The 21,411-nt window shown below is 44.3% G+C and overlaps 1 protein-coding gene across 1 annotated transcript in view; it reads right to left on the reverse strand.

Annotated features, from left to right (window-relative positions):
• The window catches only part of Wif1 (WNT inhibitory factor 1), a 68,562-nt gene extending 48,980 nt beyond the window's left edge, over positions 1–19,582 (reverse strand). Inside the window, exons 1-2 of the mRNA XM_021205138.1 lie at positions 19,096–19,582; positions 18,526–18,665 (exon numbers count right to left, since the gene is read on the reverse strand). Of these exons, the coding sequence (XP_021060797.1) occupies positions 18,526–18,665; positions 19,096–19,243 (288 nt within the window). The 5' untranslated portion in view covers positions 19,244–19,582. The remainder of the gene's footprint in view (positions 1–18,525; positions 18,666–19,095) is intronic.
• Positions 19,583–21,411: the final 1,829 nt, after the last annotated feature.

Below are 21,411 nucleotides of genomic sequence, written 5' to 3' on the forward strand. Positions count from 1 at the left end.
TGAGACAGGGTTTCTCTGTGTAGCCCTGGCTGTCCTGGAACTCACTTTGTAGACCAGGCTGGCCTCGAACTCAGAAATCCGCCTGCCTCTGCCTCCCGAATGCTGGGATTAAAGGCGTGCGCCACCATGCCTGGCTCGGAATCATTCTCAAAGACATAACCACAATAATATCTAGGCACCTCGTGGCCCAGTCAAGTTGACACATAAAATGGCAGGTCACACCTCTTCGCTAGTATGTCCACGTGTGAACTAGATGAAAGATACTCTTCCCCTACCCCAGGGTATGTTTGGAGAGGCACTCAATCCCTGACTCATACAAGCATCCTGTGTCCCTCCCTCCTCCCTTGCCCTAACTTACTTCTGGCCCAGTGACCTACCCAAACAAGTAGATTCTATCACCTCTTAAGCTGCATCGTTTTACATGGAGGGGACAATTTCCCCACAGTCAAATGCCATTCAAAGCCTTCAGAATGGAAGGCTTTTCAAGGAGTTGAGGACAAAAATAAAAGTTAAAAATGACTGAGCTACTGAATACCAAAGCCAGGCGAATGCCGATTGTTTCTGTTAGATTGAACGGGATGGAAATCCACTTGGACTTCCAACTAAAAAATTATTTGGTGGGACTGGAGAGATGGCTCAGCGGTTAAGAGCCCTGACTGCTCTTTCAGAGGTCCTGAGTTCAATTCCCAGCAACCACATGGTGGGTTACTACCATCTGTAATGGGATCAGATGCCCTCTTCTGGTGTGTCTGAAGACAGCTACAGTGTTCTCATATACATGAAATAAATAGATAAAAATATAAATAAATAAATCTTTTTAAAAAACAAAAAAACTATTTAGTAACTCAAACAATATTCATTAAGTAGGCTTCTCTTGGTTTTTATTTAAAAGAAAAAAATAGTGTCTCATGTAGCTTAGTCTTGCTTCAAAGTCAACATGCAACTGAAGGTGACCTTAAACTTCTGATTCCTAGAATCTGGGTACTGTGGCATACCATGATATATAGACATGAGCTACCTTGCCTGCTTTATGAAGTCCTGGAGATTGAACCTAGGCCTTCCTCCAGGTGCTGCAAGCACTATACCAACTGAGCTCCATTGCCAGCAGGCAAAAGCATTTCTATAAAGTCACAAACACAGATCCTTTGTGCATTATACAAAGATGTACAGCTATTAAAGATTAGGTATGAATTATTTTTTCCTTTGGCTAAACCCCATTCATGATCTATCATTCTTTGTATTAGGATATCTAAAATTTCACAGTAAATTTTAAGTGGTAAACAACAACAACAACAACAAAAACTAGTCATTGAGGACTACAGAGATGGCTCCGCGGTGAAGAGCACTGACTGCTCTTCCAGAAGACCTGAGTTCCATTCCCAACAACCACATGGTGGCTCATGACCATTTATAATGGGATCTGACGCCCTCTTCTGGTCTGAAGACAGTTACGGTGTACTCATATAAACAAAATAAATAAATCTTTTTTTTAAAAAAAAAAAAAATGAGAGAGGTGTATCAACTCCCAAGCTTAATGAGGGCTTCCTCAGATCCCACCCAGCATGGGGCATGCAAGAGTGACCTCCCCTCCCTGAGCTCAAGACTTCAGATATCCAAGAAGCCTGGGAGGTGTTATTACTCAATGAAATGGAAATTTTCAGAATCGAGGACAGTCACCCCTCCTGGATCTGAGTGGATCATGCATGCATTCACTTGGCTTCTGAACTGGATCTTTCTCGGGTGCCTTGATAGCACTACAAAGGAGGCTGGCTCCTGAAAGGTTTATTTGCGGGCAGGGGTATGGTTCAGTTGGTAGGACACTTCCCTAGCATGTGTGATGTCCTGAGTTTGGTTTCCAGCTTTTCCTAAAGCCAGACTCAGACACTTATAACCCTTGCTTGCTCTTGAGAGATGGAAGCAGGAACATCAGAAATAAATTCAGCTATGTATTGATTTCAAGACAAGGCTGGGTTACATGAGACCGTGTCTCAAAATTAAAATTATTTGGATTAACAAGTCATGCTGTGTTTATGGGATGGAGATGAAATGTGGAAATTATGCATATATATGACTTGGCATCTGATTGCCAGGGTTCAACCCTGCGCTCCTGCAGGTGACCAATGTCTGACCTAGAGAAAAAAAATCACACAATTCCCATGGGCCTCATTCTTTTCTCACATTGAATGCAAAGAGATAAAAATAAAACCCACAACCCACAGAATTAATTAAAGCACTAGGAGAAACAATCCCGATAAACTGCTTAGCTCACTCACAGCTAAGGCCCGTAAATGTCGCTTGTTATTATCATGATAACATTAAAACACTGGAAACAATTGACCTTGACATCCTGCCCTGCAAGAGGGCTTGGAGAGTAGAGGTGCTTGCTACCAAATCTGATTGAACCTAAGTTCGATCCCCAGGTCCCACAGGTCCCACCTTGTGGAGGAAGAAAACTGACTCCTGAAAGTTGTATTCTGACCTCTACACATACCTCGGAGATTGCCCCCAACCCTATATACAAACACAAAGAAAAATAAACGTAATACATTTTGTAAATTTAAATTCCAAGTTTTCCTTCCCCAGCTTCGGCTCCCAGGAGGACTCTGAGACTACTTATTAATAAATGCCTAGGCCATAAACTTTGGCCCACTCCCTGACTTACTGAGCCCTTTCAAGCTATTCTATGTCTACCACTTGGTTAATTCTCTCTCTTCAGTCCCACTTCTTCCTCAACGTCTCCCTCAGCATCTCCCTGAGTTCATCCACCCATTAGTTTACATCTGTCTCCCTGCTGCTCTCTCCAGCCTTCTCGCCCAGCAGCTCCTGTTAATCTCTCACCATTTCCCAGAATCCTCTCTCTTCCTGCCAGTGTCCCACCTCCTATCTCCTGCCTCAGCTCATTGGCCATCGGCATTTTTATTGACAGGTGTTGTTTATAAGAGATTCTCGCTACAACATTTTAAAATTAACTTTGCTCCTCTAAAATGGCAAGCTCAAGTAAACCCTCGGTCAAGTTATTAAAATCTCTTTGATGGTGTCTGGTTAAGGTGCTCACTTAAAACCATGCCTCACAGCCTACAGCAGGATACGCTTTCTTGAGTGCAATATGATATTCAAATTAAGTTTCAGGAGAATAACGATTTTAAGAGTACAAGCTGCAATCTCATCTACCTGGTTTTGACTACCTGCTTTGACTACCTGGCTTTGACTACCTGGTTCTACTGTCTGCTAGCTGTGGCCGCGGCTGTGTCATCTAACCCTGTGGGGACTTAGTTCTCACTTTGTGAGATGGGAATAATAGTATGTTTATGGGAAGTAAATTAGATAATGATAAAAAAAAATGATTCTACGTCATTTTCTTCTGTTTCTCCCTCCTTTTTCTTCCATAGCTCCTCCTCATCTTAAAAGAGTTATTTACCATTATTTTACATGCATGTGTGTTTTATATGCATGTCTGCACCACATGCATGTCTGATACGTGGGGAAGCCAGAAGAGAATGTCAGAGGCCCTGGCCTGGAGTGACAGATGGTTGTGAGCTACCTCATAGAGGATGGGAATCAAACCTGAGTCCTTCTGCAAAATCAGCAAGTGCTCTTAACGCTGAGCCATCTCTCCAGCATCCCCCTATTTCTTTATCACCTAAATATTACAGCGCAAAAAAGATGCTTTCAAAACTGTATAAGTGGACTGGAGCGTTGACTCAGTGGTTAAGAGCACTGACTGTTCTTCCAAAGGTCCCGAGTTCAATTCCCAGCAACTCCGTGGTGGCTCACAACCAATCTGCAATGGGATTTGACACTCTCTCCCGGTGTGTCTGAAGACAACTACAATGTACTCATAGACATAAAATAAATAAATAAATCAAAGCAACTCTTTGCTTATCAGAGTAAAGTCCTAGTGTCTGTGACACCCACCCTCCAGCACGCACAGAAAGGAGACCTGAGCGGCAGGATCGGGGTCTAAGGTACCAAGAGACAAAGCTAAATGTCAAACCGTGGAAAGGGGTAGGGACTACTCTCGCTGCCCTGTGGCCCCAAGGCCTATGAAGAATTTAGCCCAGCTTTGCCAGCTTGCCCTGCTATGAAATGACTGCTGAAAGAGTATGGACCGCTTGCCCAGGCCTGGGAAGCAGCCCCGCACCGTGGCGAGGGGTCAAATGCTCCCCATCCAGGGTGGGCTTTGTGGAGCCATGGTAACTCCAAGATCATTGCTGGGAAGAAGAGGAAAGGAAATAACATGAGAGCATAAGCTCACACGGGATTCTCTAAATCAGCAGCTCTCAACCTTCCTAATGCTGTGACCCTTTAATATAGTTCCTCATGTTGTGGTGACCCCCCAACCATAAAATTATTTTTTGTTGCTACTTCATAACTGTTGTTTTGCTACTGTTGTGAACTGTAATGCAAATATATGGTTTTTCCCCCCAGATTTTCTTAGGTGACCCCTGTCAAAGGGTCATTCAACCCCTCAACCCTCAAGAGGGTCGCGCCCCACAGGTTGAGACCATGACTGTAGAAGCTGGAGATATTCAGGTTGTAGTGGGAAGACGGACTGTGGCTTTTTGTGAAAAGCAACTGTGGTTAACCCAAAAAAGATTTTTAAAAACCACGCCTTTCTAAGAGCCCCACCATTGGGCATGCTCCATCAGAGGCTAAGCCCAGAGCTCTCCATTGGGCATGCTCCATCAGAAGCTGAGCCCAGAGCTCTCCATTGGGCATGCTCCATCAGAAGCTGAGCCCAGAGCTCTCCATTGGGCATGCTCCATCAGAGGCCGAGCCCAGAGCTCTCTGATGCTTTGGATCCAGTTGGAAGAGCCCTCCATCCTCCTCCAGCTACTGAACGGCTCCTTCTAACCATAGAGCCGGAAAAGGCAAGCAAACACCAAGTACACATGGAAAGATGACCGCGAACTTGACTCCTCCTTCAACCTAAGCACTGTTTAAACCAAAGAAATATGTCACTAATATGTAATGAAATCCTTCCTGTCTTTAGTAACAATTAGCTCTTGAATAGATCATGAGCTATAACGATAGTGGTGGATAATTTTGAGAAAGATGGTCTTCCAACACACTAAAGGTGTCAATGATGTACTGAAATGAGTAACACCCACAATCCAACACTCTTAGTGGTCTATTAGCCAGAAGGTACTCGAGCCTCAAAAAATGTTGAGGTAGAAAGTATCCCCCTAAGAAGTAGTTCACTTGCTTTAAATGATAACATAAACACAATCTTCAGTCTTAATCAAATTCTAAGTGAAAATAGGAATTACTATTTTAATTATTAACAATATTAACTAATGAGTGATTAACAAATAAAATTAATGTGAATTTTAATGGTGGAGGGTCAAATGACTTCACTAAGTATTGTAAAACCAAACCCCAGAGTATTGTGCAAGTCTGCAGGAGATCATCTGGTTGTCCTTGGAAGAAAAAGGACTCCTTTGGACTTAGCATCGGAGGCAAATCCTCCCAGTGGCCCAACCATGGGCAACGCTAGAGTGGTCCTGGAAACAAGCATGCCACCAAGTTTGATCGGGCTCACCTTTGGCTTCCACAAACTGGTTTGTCATGAGTATTTCCAGGTGGCTTGCCTGGGGGAGTTGATTTGCTCTGCCACCTGGGGATAAGGGTGGCCTTAGTCAAACCCCAGTCCAGATTTTTTGTGGCAGATGGAAGGCATAATCCATGAGGCTCAAGGACATACAAGTCATGAAGTGGAGAGGACCATGCTCCATGTGCTCCGGGCTCCACAGAGTGTCTCGTCGAACACCATGCTTAGCTTGCCCTCTCTACCAGCCAAGACTCCCTCCCCGGGACGTTCCCGGTGCCCTGCTCATCCTCACTCACACGATGTTAGATAGTGCACTGCTGTTATTTTGGGTCATATCTGTTTCCTACTCAGACTGTGAACTCCATGAGAGCAAGCTTTACATTCAACTCACTCCAATCTTTTCAGTGTTGGTCATAGGCCTGGGCATGAGGTAGGACCTTAATAAATATTGAATTAAAAGGTCAAAAGAAAGAAAGGGGAAAGGAAAGGACATGGAGGAGTTAACCTTCAAAACTCAGTATTTCTGTCATTTACATCGAGTCTTAGCTCGAGATTCAAATTTTCAAGGGTCTTCTGGACTTTGCCATCTGGTGGGGAAAGTACTCGAGGCTTCCGATGGAATCTCATTGTCTTTGCATCTCAAATGCTCGCTTCTCTAACTACACTGACATCCACTAAGCCCCCTGAAGTCATCTTCTAATCCCTTATTTTCATCAGTATCATGTGCAGCTACTTATACTGACAGAGAAGGACAAGAACCCCTCCCTCCCTCCCTCCACATCCTACCTGGGATTTGACTCGCCTTACTTTGTGTGTGGCCACTCACCAAATAATTTCCAAAGTGGCCTCAAGACTCCAGTCAGACTTCAGTCTATCAACCATTATCCCTCACTCAGACACCACACCGTTTACCTTTAAATTTCCAGTGACTCCCTATTCATCATCTACAAGATAATGTCAACTATGGCATGCAAATAACTATCATAACCTTTCCTAAACTTACGTTTTTAGACCCCGCAACCCTCAGTTTCTGTTCTTTAAGCTCTAACCACTCATAGTAATCGTTACTCTGCAAATAATACACCAATGAGTCTCACGTCTGTGCGCCTTTCCCATGGGTCCTTCATTATAGCTTGAGTGTCCATCTAGCAATCCCTGCCTTGACCACTCTGCCTACTCTGCATCTTTCCAGATGCCACTCAGATCTCACTTGCTGAGCAGTACCAAAAAAAATCCTCTGGGGTTAAGCCCTCATAGCGCCTCCCTCAGGACATCTGTGGAAACACAGCTAGCTTGTTTGGAGTTCTTCGCTAACCAGATGAAAGAGCTTTCTCTGAACAGGAGTAGCTTTGTGCCAGAGTATAAAGGCGGAGGAGCAAAATGCCGGCTGGATTTCAGCCCGCATCTCTTTGATCAGATTCTCAAGTTCGAGGAAACATTTTATCCACGTTGACCTGGAGGACATATCACCATTGTTACAATTGCCTCAGAAATGTCAGCGTCTTTCCTTTCTTGAAGGCAGTTGTATTGATCAAAATTTATGGTTCCTGTTCTCAGATACAGGAAGCATCCATGTGTTCTTTGAATTGTTGATTTTCGGAATGAATAGAAGGCTTCTGGAACACACAGGATGTGTTTACACTTCCAACGCAGAGACATATTCTTAGTGGTGTGCACTTGATCAGTAGCCTGACTCCTTTATATTGACCTTTCCTATTTGTAAGATGGGGAGAGCAACACCGCTTACCTGCAATGCTTTGAATGTCTAAGCTCTCCCGAGGGCTCCTGTGTTTGAACACCTGGTCCCTACCTGGTGGCCCTGTTTCAGAAGCTTATAGAACACTTGGAACTGTGGGCTAGCTAGTAGAAGTGGGTTTCAGGGGTGGGCCTTGAAGGTGGTATTTTCTTCTGGTTGCAACTCTACTCCTCTGCTCCAGATATGCCAAGATGCAAAGGGCTTCTGTCACCAGAGCCTCCGCCCGGCCTTCTGAGCCATGAGACCAAACAAAACTTCTTCCCCTGGCTTGCTTCCTCAGGTGCTTTGCCACAGTAATGACAATAGTGACTAACACAGTCCCATAGGGGTGTTGTGCGGGTTTGGTGAGAGGGAATTCATAAACAGTCCACGAGAGGACCCCGACGGAGGCTGTGGTAAGGATTGGCTTCCGTTTCTCTGGGTGTTGGGAATGAACCCAGGCCTTGTGGATACTAGATAAGCAGCCTGCTACTGTACTATGTTCTAGGTCACTAATGACTGTTATTCCCGATACAGAATGAAAAGAGTGAATACTTTGAAGTAGCAATAAATACAACCTTGCTAGAGGAAAGAATCCTGGTGGCTTCTAACACTGGAGACAGATGGTTTATTCTGTACAAAGATGTCATTGTGTTCACTGACTAGAGATGCTTTTCTGTAGGGAGAGACTCATGCTGGAGACTTTGGTAGGGTTTAGATGGAACCGAACCCACACTCCTGATGTATAACCACCAGAACACAGATGGACCATGTGACCTCTCCTACAGCTCCAGTGTTTCTTGCCTTGACCAAACGCCCTGCCTCATGTCATCCTCCATGTTCCCCTCCCACACTGAGTATTTTCTCTTCCATATGCTAAATCCAGACTCAGGCAGAGTGTGATTCTCTCCCAGAATGCACTTCTGCTATGCCAGTACGTCTGTCCTTCCTGACTGATCAGCTTCATGAGCATCCTTCCCATTGTTAAGCCATACCCTGTTCCCCGAGCCCAAATCAGCTGCTTTCGCCTCTGTGTTCCCAAAGCTCTGTGGCCACAGCACTGTTTAGTATTTGTACAAAGTTTAGGTCCTTTCCTAAAGGGTCTGGGCTTGAATCCTGACTCTGCTATTTATTAGTGGTGTGATCTTGGCTCTTCTGTGACTGGGCTGCCTTATCTGTGGAAGGACAGTAATAATTAGACATGCCTCCTTTATTTGTCCAACATAGAATTACCAACTGTGTGCTAGGAGCCAGGATGTTCTGGAAGCAGGAGAGACACAGTAAACAAAACAGAATTCTTGTTTTTATGAGCTCACAGGGAACAGAGAGCAAGACAATTAAAGCCGAATGTAACCGAGCGCCTCCATCATTCTGAGCTGAGGAGGACTCAGAGTGTAGGGGACGGTGTGGTGGCTGTTTTAGGAAAGTCTCTCCGAGGAGGGGAGGTATGAATAGGGGTCAAAGTGAGAGGGCCATGCAGAATTCTGCAGGAAGTACATTCTGAACAAAAGGAATTTCAGGTACAAAAGTCTTGAGGTGGGAAAGGCAGGCATTTAGGGGTGGTGTGTGCGTGTGTGTTTGTCTGTGTGCATGTGTCTGTGTCTATGTGTGTGTGTGTGCATGTTATGTGTGTATGTGTATGTCTATGTGTGTCTATGTCTGTGTGTATGTGTGTGCATGCTATGTGTGTATGTGTGTGTGCATGTGCATGTTGTGTGTGTCTGTCTGTGTCTTTGGGTATGCATCTGTGTGTATGTGTGTGTGCACATGTGTGTGCACATGTGTGCACATGTGTGTGCGTGTGTGTGCATGTGTGTGTATGTGTGTGTGCACGTGTGTGTGTGTGTGTGTGTGTGTGTGTGTGTGTGTGTGACTGAAAGGCTGACAGGACACTGGGTGGAGCACAGTAGAGAGGAAGTGACTCCTTATTCACGGCACCACAACGTTCAGAGTTTTATTGCCTATATCTTTCTCTGATCCGATCTACTTCCCTCCTCTCCATCCACGATCTTCTCCTTTGTGCCCAGATGTCTTTGCAGTTGACAGTTCCTCAACCGGCTACAAGATAGTCTGAGGATGTCCAGTACTAGGGACTGACTAGCCACTGTCTATGGACCAAGTCCCAGAGGCTGTGACTTGATAGAGTCATCTAGGATCACTTCCTACATAGGAGTACTTCAGCCAGCCAGAGTACCAGAGACCCAGACGACCACATTTCTGTCGCTGTCTCACCCCAGGCTGTCCATTTGCCTTATTTCTGCTCGGTTAACTCAGTAGTCAGATGCCGTTGCACAGCTCTCTGCACTCACATAAGCATGCTCTAAGTTCTGGCCAAGACACCAAGACGACAGTCTCTGCATTCTCTGGTAACTTAAGCACTTACCCCTGTTTTGTCTCAGGCTATACAACACAGCTGCCTCTGTGAGATTTTACTCAAAGGATTGGATTTTAAATATTGCTTGATCATTTGTGAAGTTCTTTCATCCAATTCATCTATTGTTCTAGTTTGAATAGGGATGGACCCCATAGGCTCATAGACTTAAATGTTTAGTCATTAGGGAGTGGTGCTACTTGACAGGGGTTAGGGGGTGTGGCCTTAGAGTGGGTGTGGCCTTGGACTGGGCGTGGCCTTGCTGGAGGAAGTCTGTCACTGGGGGAGGGCCAAGTCCAGTGCCTTCTCTTCCTGCTGCCTGTGGATCTGGATATAGGACTCTCTGCTCCTTGTTCAGAATCATGGCTGCCTACCTGTGTGCTCTTATGCTCCTGACATGAGAATAATGGATAAAACCAGCCCCAATTAAATGATTTCCTTTATAAGAGTTGCCATATGACACCCCCCCCCTCAGCCTGGTGCCACAAGGCCTGGACAGGGAGCAAGCCTGAGGTGACCCCCAGTCCGGCACCTCACAGCCCAAGTAGGCAGGCCATGTCTGAGATCGCCTCTGCCCCATGGCACAGGTGGAGCATCGTGGTCCTGAGACAATCCAGACACCCCTGGTATGATGAACAAATAAGAGAACGAGAAGCAGAAGGTTGTGTGGCAATGAAGGGCAGTGGAACTAAAGACTCGAGCAGATGCTGCCTAAGGCCAGGGTGAGGTCTGGGCATGTGCTGCCTCTGAGGGCCATGTCTGGTCCCAGGCCCTGAAGCAGCAGGGGCCTGTTACCACCAAGGGCCAGGCAGATGTCCCTGGTCCGGACTGTCACTTGGGTCCATGTTGACATCTGAGGGATGTACAGAGCTGGTCACACCCCTCTCTTGGGCATCATGGGAGAGCTGGCCCTGGGGTAGTGAGAGCAGGAAGCTGGCCCCACCCCTCAGGAGAGCTGTCCCCCTCCACACTTGACCAGGGGCTGAGTGTGGGAGAGCTGGTGGGCTGACCGGATCAGATACCACCCAAGAGTTGGCCCCACCCCAACATCTACCCCATCTATGATCTGCTGGGGCATGTGAAGTGACAGGTCCTACAGATCCACAGCTTCAGGATCGCCATGACAACAGGATATCAGAGAGGGGTCCCTGTGAGGATCCAGTCTTGATGGTGTGGCAGAAGCCAGAGGCCTTGACCCAGAGCAATGACACTTTGCAATGAACAAGTAAAGAAGTGTGGACAACAGGGGATACTGTGGGACACACTGTGACACACCACAGCTTCCACAATGAGTTTTTTTTTCCATTGGAGGAGTGGAGGCTACAAGGGTGGAGGGTGGGTATGAAGGGATGGGGAGAAGGGTGAGACTGGAATGCATGATGTGAAATTCATGATGAATTAACAAAAAGTTAAATAAAAGAAAAGGGTTGTCATGGTCATGGTGTCCCTTCACAGCAGTAGAGCATTGACCAAGACATCCGTAAGCTCCCAAAGAAAGCTCAGAAAACTGGCCACCCATGTCTGTCTGAGGGAACAGGGGACGAAGAGTAACGATTCTGTGAGTTCCCTGTGTTTGAAGCAATAATAAAATCTAAAAGAAAAATAAATATTAGAAGAACCAAACATATGTTAAGCAAACCCACAACCAGAGACTGATTTTCTCTTCCTCAGATGGGGAGGCTATCAGCCAAATTTGGTCACAATCCTGTGTTTGCTTTTGTTTATATTTACAGGGTACTTGTAGGGATTGGAAAGGCAAGCTAACTCGTTTGTTTTCTTCAAATTAACAAACTGGTTTCCCTATGTAAGCCTTTTGTGGTGTGTTCAAAGTTGAGACACCATTAGGAAATTAAATTCATTTCTTAAGTTCTATTCCCATAAAAAGCTATTTTAAAGATTTATATTTATTTCTGTTATGTGTATGAGAGTTGTGCCTGTACGTATGTATGTATGTATGTATGTATGTATGTATGTATGTTTGTGTACTACATGTTATGGAGGCCAGAAGAGGATGTGGAATCCCCTGAAACTGGAGTTGAAGACAATTGTGAGCCACCATGTGGGTGGGTGCTGGGGAATTAAGTCTGGGTCCTCTAAAAGAGCAGCAACTGCCCTTAACCCCTGACCCACCTCTCTGGGTTTGTAGAAGACATCTTTATAGTTCTATGTCCAACCCTCAGAAATCAGTGGGTACAAGGAGGAAGGAAGATAGAAACGAGAGAAATAACCACTAATCCTTCCAGAGGAATCTATGAAAAAAAAAAACGAGCTGAGTTTAAGTGATGGAGAAGACGCCAAGCATTCAACACATAAACAAAGAATACTCAAAGCATCCCCCGCATGAACGTGCAAGGTCATAATGAGCACGTCCTCTCAAAGGAAGGGCAAGCAGATGAGGAACACAACACGGGAGTGCCTTCTACCTCCTAGTCATTTGCGCCCAGATCCCGCTCTATCTTTTGACCTTTAACTTCTCATCATTAGAAGAGACCCATTACCCCCCCCCCCCAGATGAGAGTTGAAGCGGCACAGTCACCAGGAACATGTCTTCTTCAGGACCGCCGAGCATTGGGGCATCCTGACTCTTGGCATTTTTCTTAGTGACCGATCCTACTTATCCTTCAGGGAATTAATTCACACAGCACCTGCTTACAGAGCCTCCTTCCTCCCTACAAGGAGAAGGTGTGGATTTCTTTGGTGCGCCCAGTCAAGCCCGTGCTTTTCAACCTCATCTGAGTTGTGTGATGGAGTGATGAATGTTCGCCTCCTCAGCTCTGAGGTCCTTCCTGGTTTTATGCCCTGTGTCTTACGATGCTGGAGTCAGAGGGAAAGAGGCTACAGGTGAGAATAATGCCCATTCCTTCAGCTCCCAGGGCATGTAACCATGTTAATCCTGCATCTCTTGAGCGAGGTGGCTAAGCTCCTACAGTCAGCGAGGCCCTGGTTCACGGAGAACTCCTCAAACCACAGAACGAGTGCCGCTGTCATAAACTAAGCTTCCCCGCAGATGTTTCCTCAAAACCTCCTCTTAGTTATCAGGGACAGGTGTGTTAAATGAGCTTAACCTAAAACAAAAGGCCTTCCTGCCTCACCATGGGAATTTAAAATACCTTTTATTTGTGCCAGCAAATCAAAGCAGGACAACGCAGAAAGGATATCAGTGAAGCGTTTGTTTACGTGCCTTTTTACGCTGCTGCAGGAGAGAGACGTAGCGGAGTTTACATTTATGCCATGTAGACCTCTACAGAACCAGATGTGGCTTGCAAGGTACCTTGTAACTCATCTCCTCTAAGCTATAAAGCCCCTCCCCCTTTTTTTTCTGGCTCAAGTTTGAGGAACCAACTGCTGTTTTCTATCAGCCCTGCGACAGATGGCTGGCATATGCCCGCTTCTCTAAATGAAATAGGCTCTCCGCAGTTACTCTTTGATCCCCAGGGGCGTGTCCACAGCACAGCATAAAAGACCAGGGCAGAGCAGGATCTAACACTGAAGGTTTGAAGCCGTCCTTTTGAGCTGTGTACCTCCTTTAAAACATCATGTCCGTGGTATGTAAACATATCCACATTCCTTGTTTGAAATCATGCAACAGGGGTCAAAAACAACATAATTTCCTTCATTTGGTGATGTAAAGACATTAGGTTTGAGTGCAAGTTCCAGAAGTACCAAGGTATAGATGGAGCTGGCTACTGAACAATCCTGTCTCCAATAGGAGAAAGCATAGAGGGGTTGAAATAATATTATTATTAGTATAGTATAGTATAGTATAGTATAGCACTATCATAAATGTGGGTCTCCAGAGTGGGGGAAGCATCTTAAGAGTGTTTTTGTGGTGGTAAGGCTGGGTCAAGGACCTTTGAAGATGGAAAGGATGTTCTTGAATTAAAATTCACACACACACACACACACACACACACACACACACACACACACCCTGTTGCTCTTCTCTGATGTTAGCAAAGAGGAAGCCCACTTTAGTGCATGTCTTCGAAATGCAGCTACTCTAATGGGGAGCTTGAGACCTGCAACTGCAGAACATTTGAATGGAACCAGTGTTGAATCGTGTCAACACTGCTTTGGGAGCAGAGGCTCTCTGTCGAGGCAATAGCACTTGGCTGATGAACATACACCATCCAGTTGGTTACTGGAACACAGTAGTATAATCATTCTGATTCTTAACAAAATGAACCAACACCAGGAGTTGGCTTTTGGAGAAATGGCCTGGGTGGTTCCCAGGCCACGCAGTTTGGTGATGTGGTCTGTATAGCTTTTACAGCCACCAGAAGATGATGATGTAGCTTCATATTTACAATATTTTAAGACGTCTACTGTCCCGGGGATGTATATATTTTAGAGGACTTGCGTTTATCCGGCTGAACTTCATAAACATGCTCCTTTGTGGTTTTTATTTATTATGCATGCATGGTGTGTGCACACATGAGGTCATGGGTGGGAGCAGGACAGTAGACATCTTAAAATATTGTGGAAATGAAGCTACACCATTGGCTTCTAGTGGCTGTAAGAGCTATACAGATCACATTTCCAAAAGCTTTCTCCCAGATCTAGACCTGCCAGTGGTTAGAACTTTCTCCATAATTCAGATGAATTAGATATTGACTGATTATCTTCACCCAAAGAATTTCTAGTCCTCGGGCAGCAATCTTACCCCAGACCTTGTTATCCAACTAAGAAATTCAGACTTTTGGTGATAATAAGAATGGGAAATCAGTATTGATGACTCACCACAAATTTATCAACCTGCCCCCCCCCAAAAAAAAAGGAAAGAAAAGAGAAAGTAAAAGGAAGAAAGAACAAGAAAGGAAGAAATGAAAGGAAAAAGAAAGAAAGAAAGAAAGAAAGAAAGAAAGAAAGAAAGAAAGAAAGAAAGAAAGAAAGAAAGAACAAGAAATATATAAGGAAAAAAGTAACACAAGAGTAGATGCATCTAATACTATAAACCTCACTATCTAAGTGCTAGATTCCTAGTGTCCTGGAGACCTCGTGTTTCTGGCATGTAATAGGCTATGTTATCATTAAAATATCAAGTCTGTGTCCGCCTTATATATGAGTATAGATCCCATCTATGTTCATAGGAATTGCATCCATAAAACATTTTGGCCTTACACCAAATTCATTCATGTGGAACTCAGCACCGATGTCCTAAAGTTAGAGTTCAGATTTGTCTAACGAAACTTCCCATTAAATTTTTTACTTGAAAGCCTTGGGGTTTAGGAAGTGTTATTTTCCAAATAAAATGTTTAATTAGCGCCTAATTTAGAAAGCCAAAATGGCTGTTTATGGCCTCTGCCTGCCTCAAATTTAGAGACTACGAACGAGGCACGGACTCATTGAAAAATAACAACTGTTAAACAGTTGTACCCAGCAGTAAAGGGTCTTTCCCCTTCGTGACTACAAAGCCTTTAAGCCTAAGCCCTTTTCAATGGAAACGCTTCCGAGCTAAAACATTAGAAAAAGGCAGGCCACAAAATGAGGGTTTTATATGGAAGAGAAAATGGGGGCAGACGTTCCCGCCTACTCGCCAAACCAGAAAAAGAAAAAGAATAAGAAAGAAAAGAAATTCAGGTAGAACGATTTCAGGTAGGAAGACTTCTAAAACATGTTTGTTTTTTTTTTTGTTTTTTTTGTTTTTTTTTGTTTTTTTTTTTTTTTTGAGAACCTCAAAAGCTAGTAAGACCACATAAACATCAGTGAGATAGATACCTGCTCTCCATAGACGACTGCCCGTGAAAACCACCTTTTCTGCCATTCTCTTGAGTGATAGGTAGTGTAGAAATGATATGGAATAATAGATATCGACGATGTGTAGTATAGAGATGCTACAGGACATTGATGAAGTATGTATATAACATAGAACATCCTACAATTTAATAGTCATCCAACATAAACTCATCCATTCAAATGCATCTAATCTGAGATTCGTTTTTAGATGACAGATCAACACATGCCCACTGCGGGGAAACTGAAATGTCCCAGTCCCTCTATGGCACACACTGCTTATGTTTTCAAAGATTGGAAGCTGACCAAATGGATTTTCCTGTGACAGCCAACCTATTTATAATAGAATCAAAAAAAAAAAAAAAAAAAAAAAAAAAAAAAAAAGAAAGAAAGAAAAGAATGCTATATCACAGACTAATTTGTTAATAAGAAATGTCCCCATGGTGTCAAATGATGCCTAAAATATCCATTGCTTCATCACATGCTGCTGTGATCGCTGGACCTCTAAGTGACTTTTCAGCTAACTGTGTGTTCATGTATTCAGTTGTCTTAAGATTTGTTTCTGGAAATACACTGTCCCACTGAAAGGTTGCCTGTGAGTCTTTCCTTGCCTGAGTCTGTCTGGCTTGGTACCCCAGGCACTCATCCGACATGAGAGTCTGCACAATTCCCCACATACCGAGAACACCTGCATAACATCTGATCAGTTCCCTACAGGAAAATGAAGCCCATTGTAGTAGCTCCGTTGTAGTTCTCTGAGGTTGGTAGTGGGCTTTAAATGGCTCTCAATATTTTTGGTGACTGGGCTCAAAACTTCCTAGAAATACAGGATTCCTCATTGCCTTTACTAGGGCCTGTATCTTCTTAAAACAACAACAACAACAACAACAAAAAAAAAAAACTTTGTCCACATGTTGCTAAAAGAGCCACAGCATAAAATTTAATTAATCAGATATGTTTCATTTTTGCAATGTTGAAATGCCTAAGTGTTTGATATCATTTGGATTAAATAACTAGATAATGGGATGAACTTTTCATTTTTCATGTTGTGATGTGGTTTGGCATTAGCTATGGATGCCTTTCAAAATACTTAATTGATATTGAAGTCATCATTTTTCCCATCTTCGAAGTCCCCTGGCATGTCAAAATGTTTGCTGCCAGAGTCACATTATTTTAGGGAGCAAAATTAGTTATATTTAAATAAGATGTAAAACACATCTCTTTTGGCATTGTGAAGTCCTATCCATGCTACACTCAGATTCTGAGTAATGACCTGGAGTTACCTCTCCATAGAGAACAAAGTCACTTACTTAAGGGGTAACATTGTTATCTCTCCCTAGTGAACAAAGTCACTTACTGTTGTTCTGCCCAAAGAGATAAGCCATACATTTAATCAACACAACATCAAGCAGGAAGGAACAAAATACTAGAGATCCTTAGATGGTTCTACCTTTCCCCAACCTCTCCAAAAACAGTCCTGAGTCTGCTAACTATGCCAATCTGTTTTGTAGATATGTGTGTTTCAAGGCAATGCACAAGACAGCATGGAATTGAAGCCTTTGCTTTTAATTTTTCGAAAGACTCTTTCTTTGTCTGTCTCTGTCTCTCTCTCTGTCTCTCTGTCTCTCTGTCTCTCTGTCTGTCTGTCTCTGTCTCTCTGTCTCTGTCTCTGTCTCTGTCTCTGTCTCTCTCTCTCTCTGTGTGTGTGTTAGGAAGCTTGGCATTTTCTATCATTCTTCAGTTATAAACCCCTTTCATCTGGCAGAGTGGGGGTTAAACTACTTTCTAACATTATTATGAAAAAGCATCTTTAAAATATAGACTGTTGAGCGCAATAACAAGTGGTCAACCACCAGCAAACAGATTTGGGTGAAAGAAAAGGAAAACATGAAAGCCCGGTTATTTACTAGCGATTTCCCAACATACCAAACAAAACTGCTCATAAAGCATCTCCGAAGAGAGGATTGCAGGCAGGAACAAGAACAACAGAGGCTTCAATCAACTTCTCTGTGCAAACAGGACCATCAAATGTCTGATCTGGATCTACCAAACATCATTTAACAAAACAAAACAACAAACAAACAAACAAAACCCACGGAGCAGAAGGAACACTGACAGTCTGGACTTGATCTATTTTTAAGAGATTCTTTTAAAAATAGAACAGACTAGAGGATAAAAAGACAGCTGAAGTGGCCATGACTGCACTGTAATGGGCAGTTCCAGGGAACCAAAGTGGTTTCCTGATTTAGCATGGTTGCTTTTTATAAAGTGTTTTCTTGATTGCATTCTTCTTGAAAATGGCTATTTAAGTAATTTTAGAATTAAAAAAAAAACTGAAAATGTGCAGTTAATTATAGTTACAATAGTTTTCATAGCAGACACATTTTTACCCACTAATGAGCAGAATTTATTATGTGCACTTGTCCTCTAGACAATTTTAAAGTCACACAGACATCCTACCCTTCCCAAATAAGAGGACGTTAATACGGCCATGCAGATCTATAAAAGGTAACCTAAAAGGCACTTGCATATTAAGTACTGAGAGGAACGCTTCGCTGACACAGACTGGTTTTTCTTTTATTTCCATAGGGAAGCATTTTGAGTGGTCTCTTCAGAAAATCAGTAGTCTTTATTTTTCATAATTTTATATTACTTTTTTTTTGAGTCTCTGTACTTCTACAAGAAATGTGTGGTATCTGCAGCACTCAGCATATCAGCCTTTTAAAATTCATGCCAAGAATACCTACGAACTTATTTTGTTGTAAAGTATAAATCACATCACAAATGATTATCAGTTAGTATTGAAAGTCTTCTAAATACTTTGTTAATGTTTTAATATCAGTGATTACAGACACACCATGATATGGATATTTGGGGTCTTTATACTCAAAACCTCATGATACCAAATCTTATTAAAATAATGATCGTGAGTACATTGACCCTTAGAGTTTTCCATTTATTTGGGAACTTTAAATACATTGGAACTGATCCCTTATTTGCTTTGGCGACCAGGCAAGAACTTGTATGGAATTTTAAATGGTACTACATCACACACCATTATTATTACTATGGGCCAGCGGAGAGTATAAATACCAAAGAGTGACTTTTCTCTACTGCTCCGTTATCAGAACTTACCTGCCCTGCAGCTTGCCAGGTAAAATTCATGGAGTGGATATTGACAGGAATGGCTGGCATTCTTTGTTGGGCTTTCCTGAAATCGTGTGTAAAGGGGGCCATTTTCCCCTCCGAGACAATCAGAATATCTTCTTCAAATCCTGTTGTGTAAATAATAAACAAACCTATCAAACTAGTTGCGTTTCTAAGAAACAGACATTTCATGCAGAAAGCAAAATCCCAGGGAACCAGTGCAGGTCACTGCTTTTCATAAAGCACCTGCCTTGGATACCAACAACAGTACCAGAGTTATTTTTCCTCTGTCTGTGGTAAAAACCGTGCTTATAGTGAAGTAAGCCGACGCTCCTGCTGGGTTCCTGTTACAAATCTGCAGTCAGGACTAGCAACAGTAGGACTGGGATGTTGGGTCAGTTTTGCTTTTTTGAGAAAAAGCCTCTAAATAAAGAGTCCTGATTTTTAAAGGAGGGGGCAACCACCCTTGAAGTTGTTTTAAAATACACTCGGTGCACGTGTCTGTGCTCTAACGGAGAAACTGAGGACCACTGGGAAGGTGCAGATGCCGGACCTTACCTATGAGCACTCTGGCCTGATGGGCGTCGATCCACAGGTACAAGCTCTCCTCAGGTGGCTGCCCTGCATCCGCTCGCAGCAGGAGCAGGCAAGGTAGGATGCTCCAGAGCCGGAGCGTGAGAGCAGGGAAGGCTCTTCTCCGGGCCATGGTGCTCAGGACCTTCTCGCTGGTAGTGCAACTCCTGCCAGAGCGACCCAACCTGCGCTGCTTGTGAAGTTCTCGCCTTGGCTGCAGCTGGCGGGGCTGGAGCTGTTCCTACTTAAACGACTGGGCGTGCAAGTCTCCAGTCTCCGGTGCGAGTGAGCCTGGGAGTGCTGGAGAGGAGGGAACAAGGAGGGAGTGGATGCGCGGCCGCGTAGAAGGAGGTGGGGGCTGGAGGAAGAGGGGGCCGCAGAGACACGATACTGGCAAAGCTGGCGATGGCAGCACGTCCCGCAGCGCCAGCAGCTAGAGGAGCACACTCGAGAGGGAGGAACCGCGGGAACTGCTGGCACCGGCGAGCGCTGAGAGCGGCCGGTGGTGTGCAGGCGGCCGCCACTAGGGAGCGCTGTGGAGCCGCAGGGGCGGGGCCGTGGTACTTGGGAGACCCCGATCGCTCGCTCGCCTGCGCCAGGTGACTGAAGCTGGGGACACAACCAAGAAACACACCCACAGGGACTTCTGGGTCGTCACTCAGGCCTCCTGCCGCCCGAAGAGACACGTGTGGATGGCTGGGGTGCTGTAAACAAAAAAAATCTGGGCTCGATTGGTGGTCAAAGATAAATTCCGTTTAATACTGGAGCTAACTGAATGCACACAGTCAGCCCACCCTTTCGCTTCGAACTACATTTCAGACTGCATCTCTGTGTGCCTGCCTGCAAACTCTGGCTTCTCTAGCTGACAGTTTGCGCTCTCTCTCCTGGGAAGTTAAATACTGAAACTCCACAGACTTGTCGGGCTACTGCAGGCGCTGGTCCTCACAGGACGTTCATTTATTTCTGCACTGGACAGACACCCGACAGGTGGCGTGGTTTGTCTTCTTGATAACCCAGTTGCACCGGAATAGTTCCCTGGGACCTCAATGATAGCTGTAATCCCCCCCCCCCCATCCCTGCTCCATGAAGGTAGGACTCCCCTTAAAATTGGATTTTGGGGGGAAAAAAGTTGAAGGATCATACCCAGTCTCTGAAATCTTAGGCGCTTGAGGGCAAGACTGAGGGTCTGATGGGAGAGCACTTAGCTGGCGGCGGCTTGCATCATTACCTACTGCACGGAAGGCTTTTTTGCCTTTTGCCTGCCTCCTTGAAAGTGCAGAGAAAGCGGAAACAAACGGTTTTTCAAAAACACAGAAAGTTTTCAGACTCCGGAAAAGCTTTGTTTACTTCGTTTTTGTTTTTGTTTTTGTTTTTGTTTTTGTTTTGCACCGAGTGGCTTTCCAGCAAATGCCCCCAAAAATCTAGACTCTGGCGCTGGGCTGTGTTCTGCTCTGTCCTTTGTAGGGCGGCGGGTCTCTCCGCAGGGGAAGGAAAAAAACAGAAACTGCAGAACAGAAGCCAGACTCAGACGCGTGCGTGTTCAACAAATGTTAGCTCACACACAGAATTTGTTTAAAAGGAGGAGGAAGGGGAAGGGAGGAGGAGGGGGGTGAGAAGGGAGGAAACATCTATTACAACTGTGAAATCTGTCTAGGTATCTAACAGATTGGAAAGAGGGTATTGTGTTTGGGAGTTAGACACGAAGATTGTCCATTGTGGCTGTGAACTCCATGAAGCTTCATTTTTAAAATTATTCTCAGGCTTTGCGGCAGCTACCGTTACTACTCCCATTTTACTGATGGGGAACCAAAGCTTTAAAAGTCTGGTGAACTGACCGCAGATATTCAGCTGGTGAGTGACAAGAGTCGGAATTCAAATCAGGATCGCTCTAACTTCAAAGTCCCTTCTCGGAAGAATTCCTCATTGTTGTGAGCAAATCACAATTAAGACGGGTTGCCTCAAGAAAGCTTAACAGCCACTCTCTCTTTAAAACAAAACATTTAAACTGGTTGTGGTAGCACACGCTGTAACCTGGGGGCTAAAGAAGTAGAGGCAGAGGAGCTCATTGTTAATACTAATCGACATATGGAGTTTGAAGCCAGCCTGGGCTACCTGGGGCTATGTCTCAAAAACAAAAACAAAAGCAAAACAGAAAAGGATCTTTCCCCAACATTTTATTTTATTAATTTATTGTTGCAGTGAATATTCATTTGTATAATGTTTTACTATATTAGGCAAACTTATAACCCTTTAATTGTAAAACCAGTGTCATTCAGTTACAGGCAATAAATAATTTTGCAG

This window comes from Mus pahari, chromosome 9 (assembly GCF_900095145.1).
Source record: "Mus pahari chromosome 9, PAHARI_EIJ_v1.1, whole genome shotgun sequence".
NCBI lineage: Eukaryota > Metazoa > Chordata > Mammalia > Rodentia > Muridae > Mus > Mus pahari.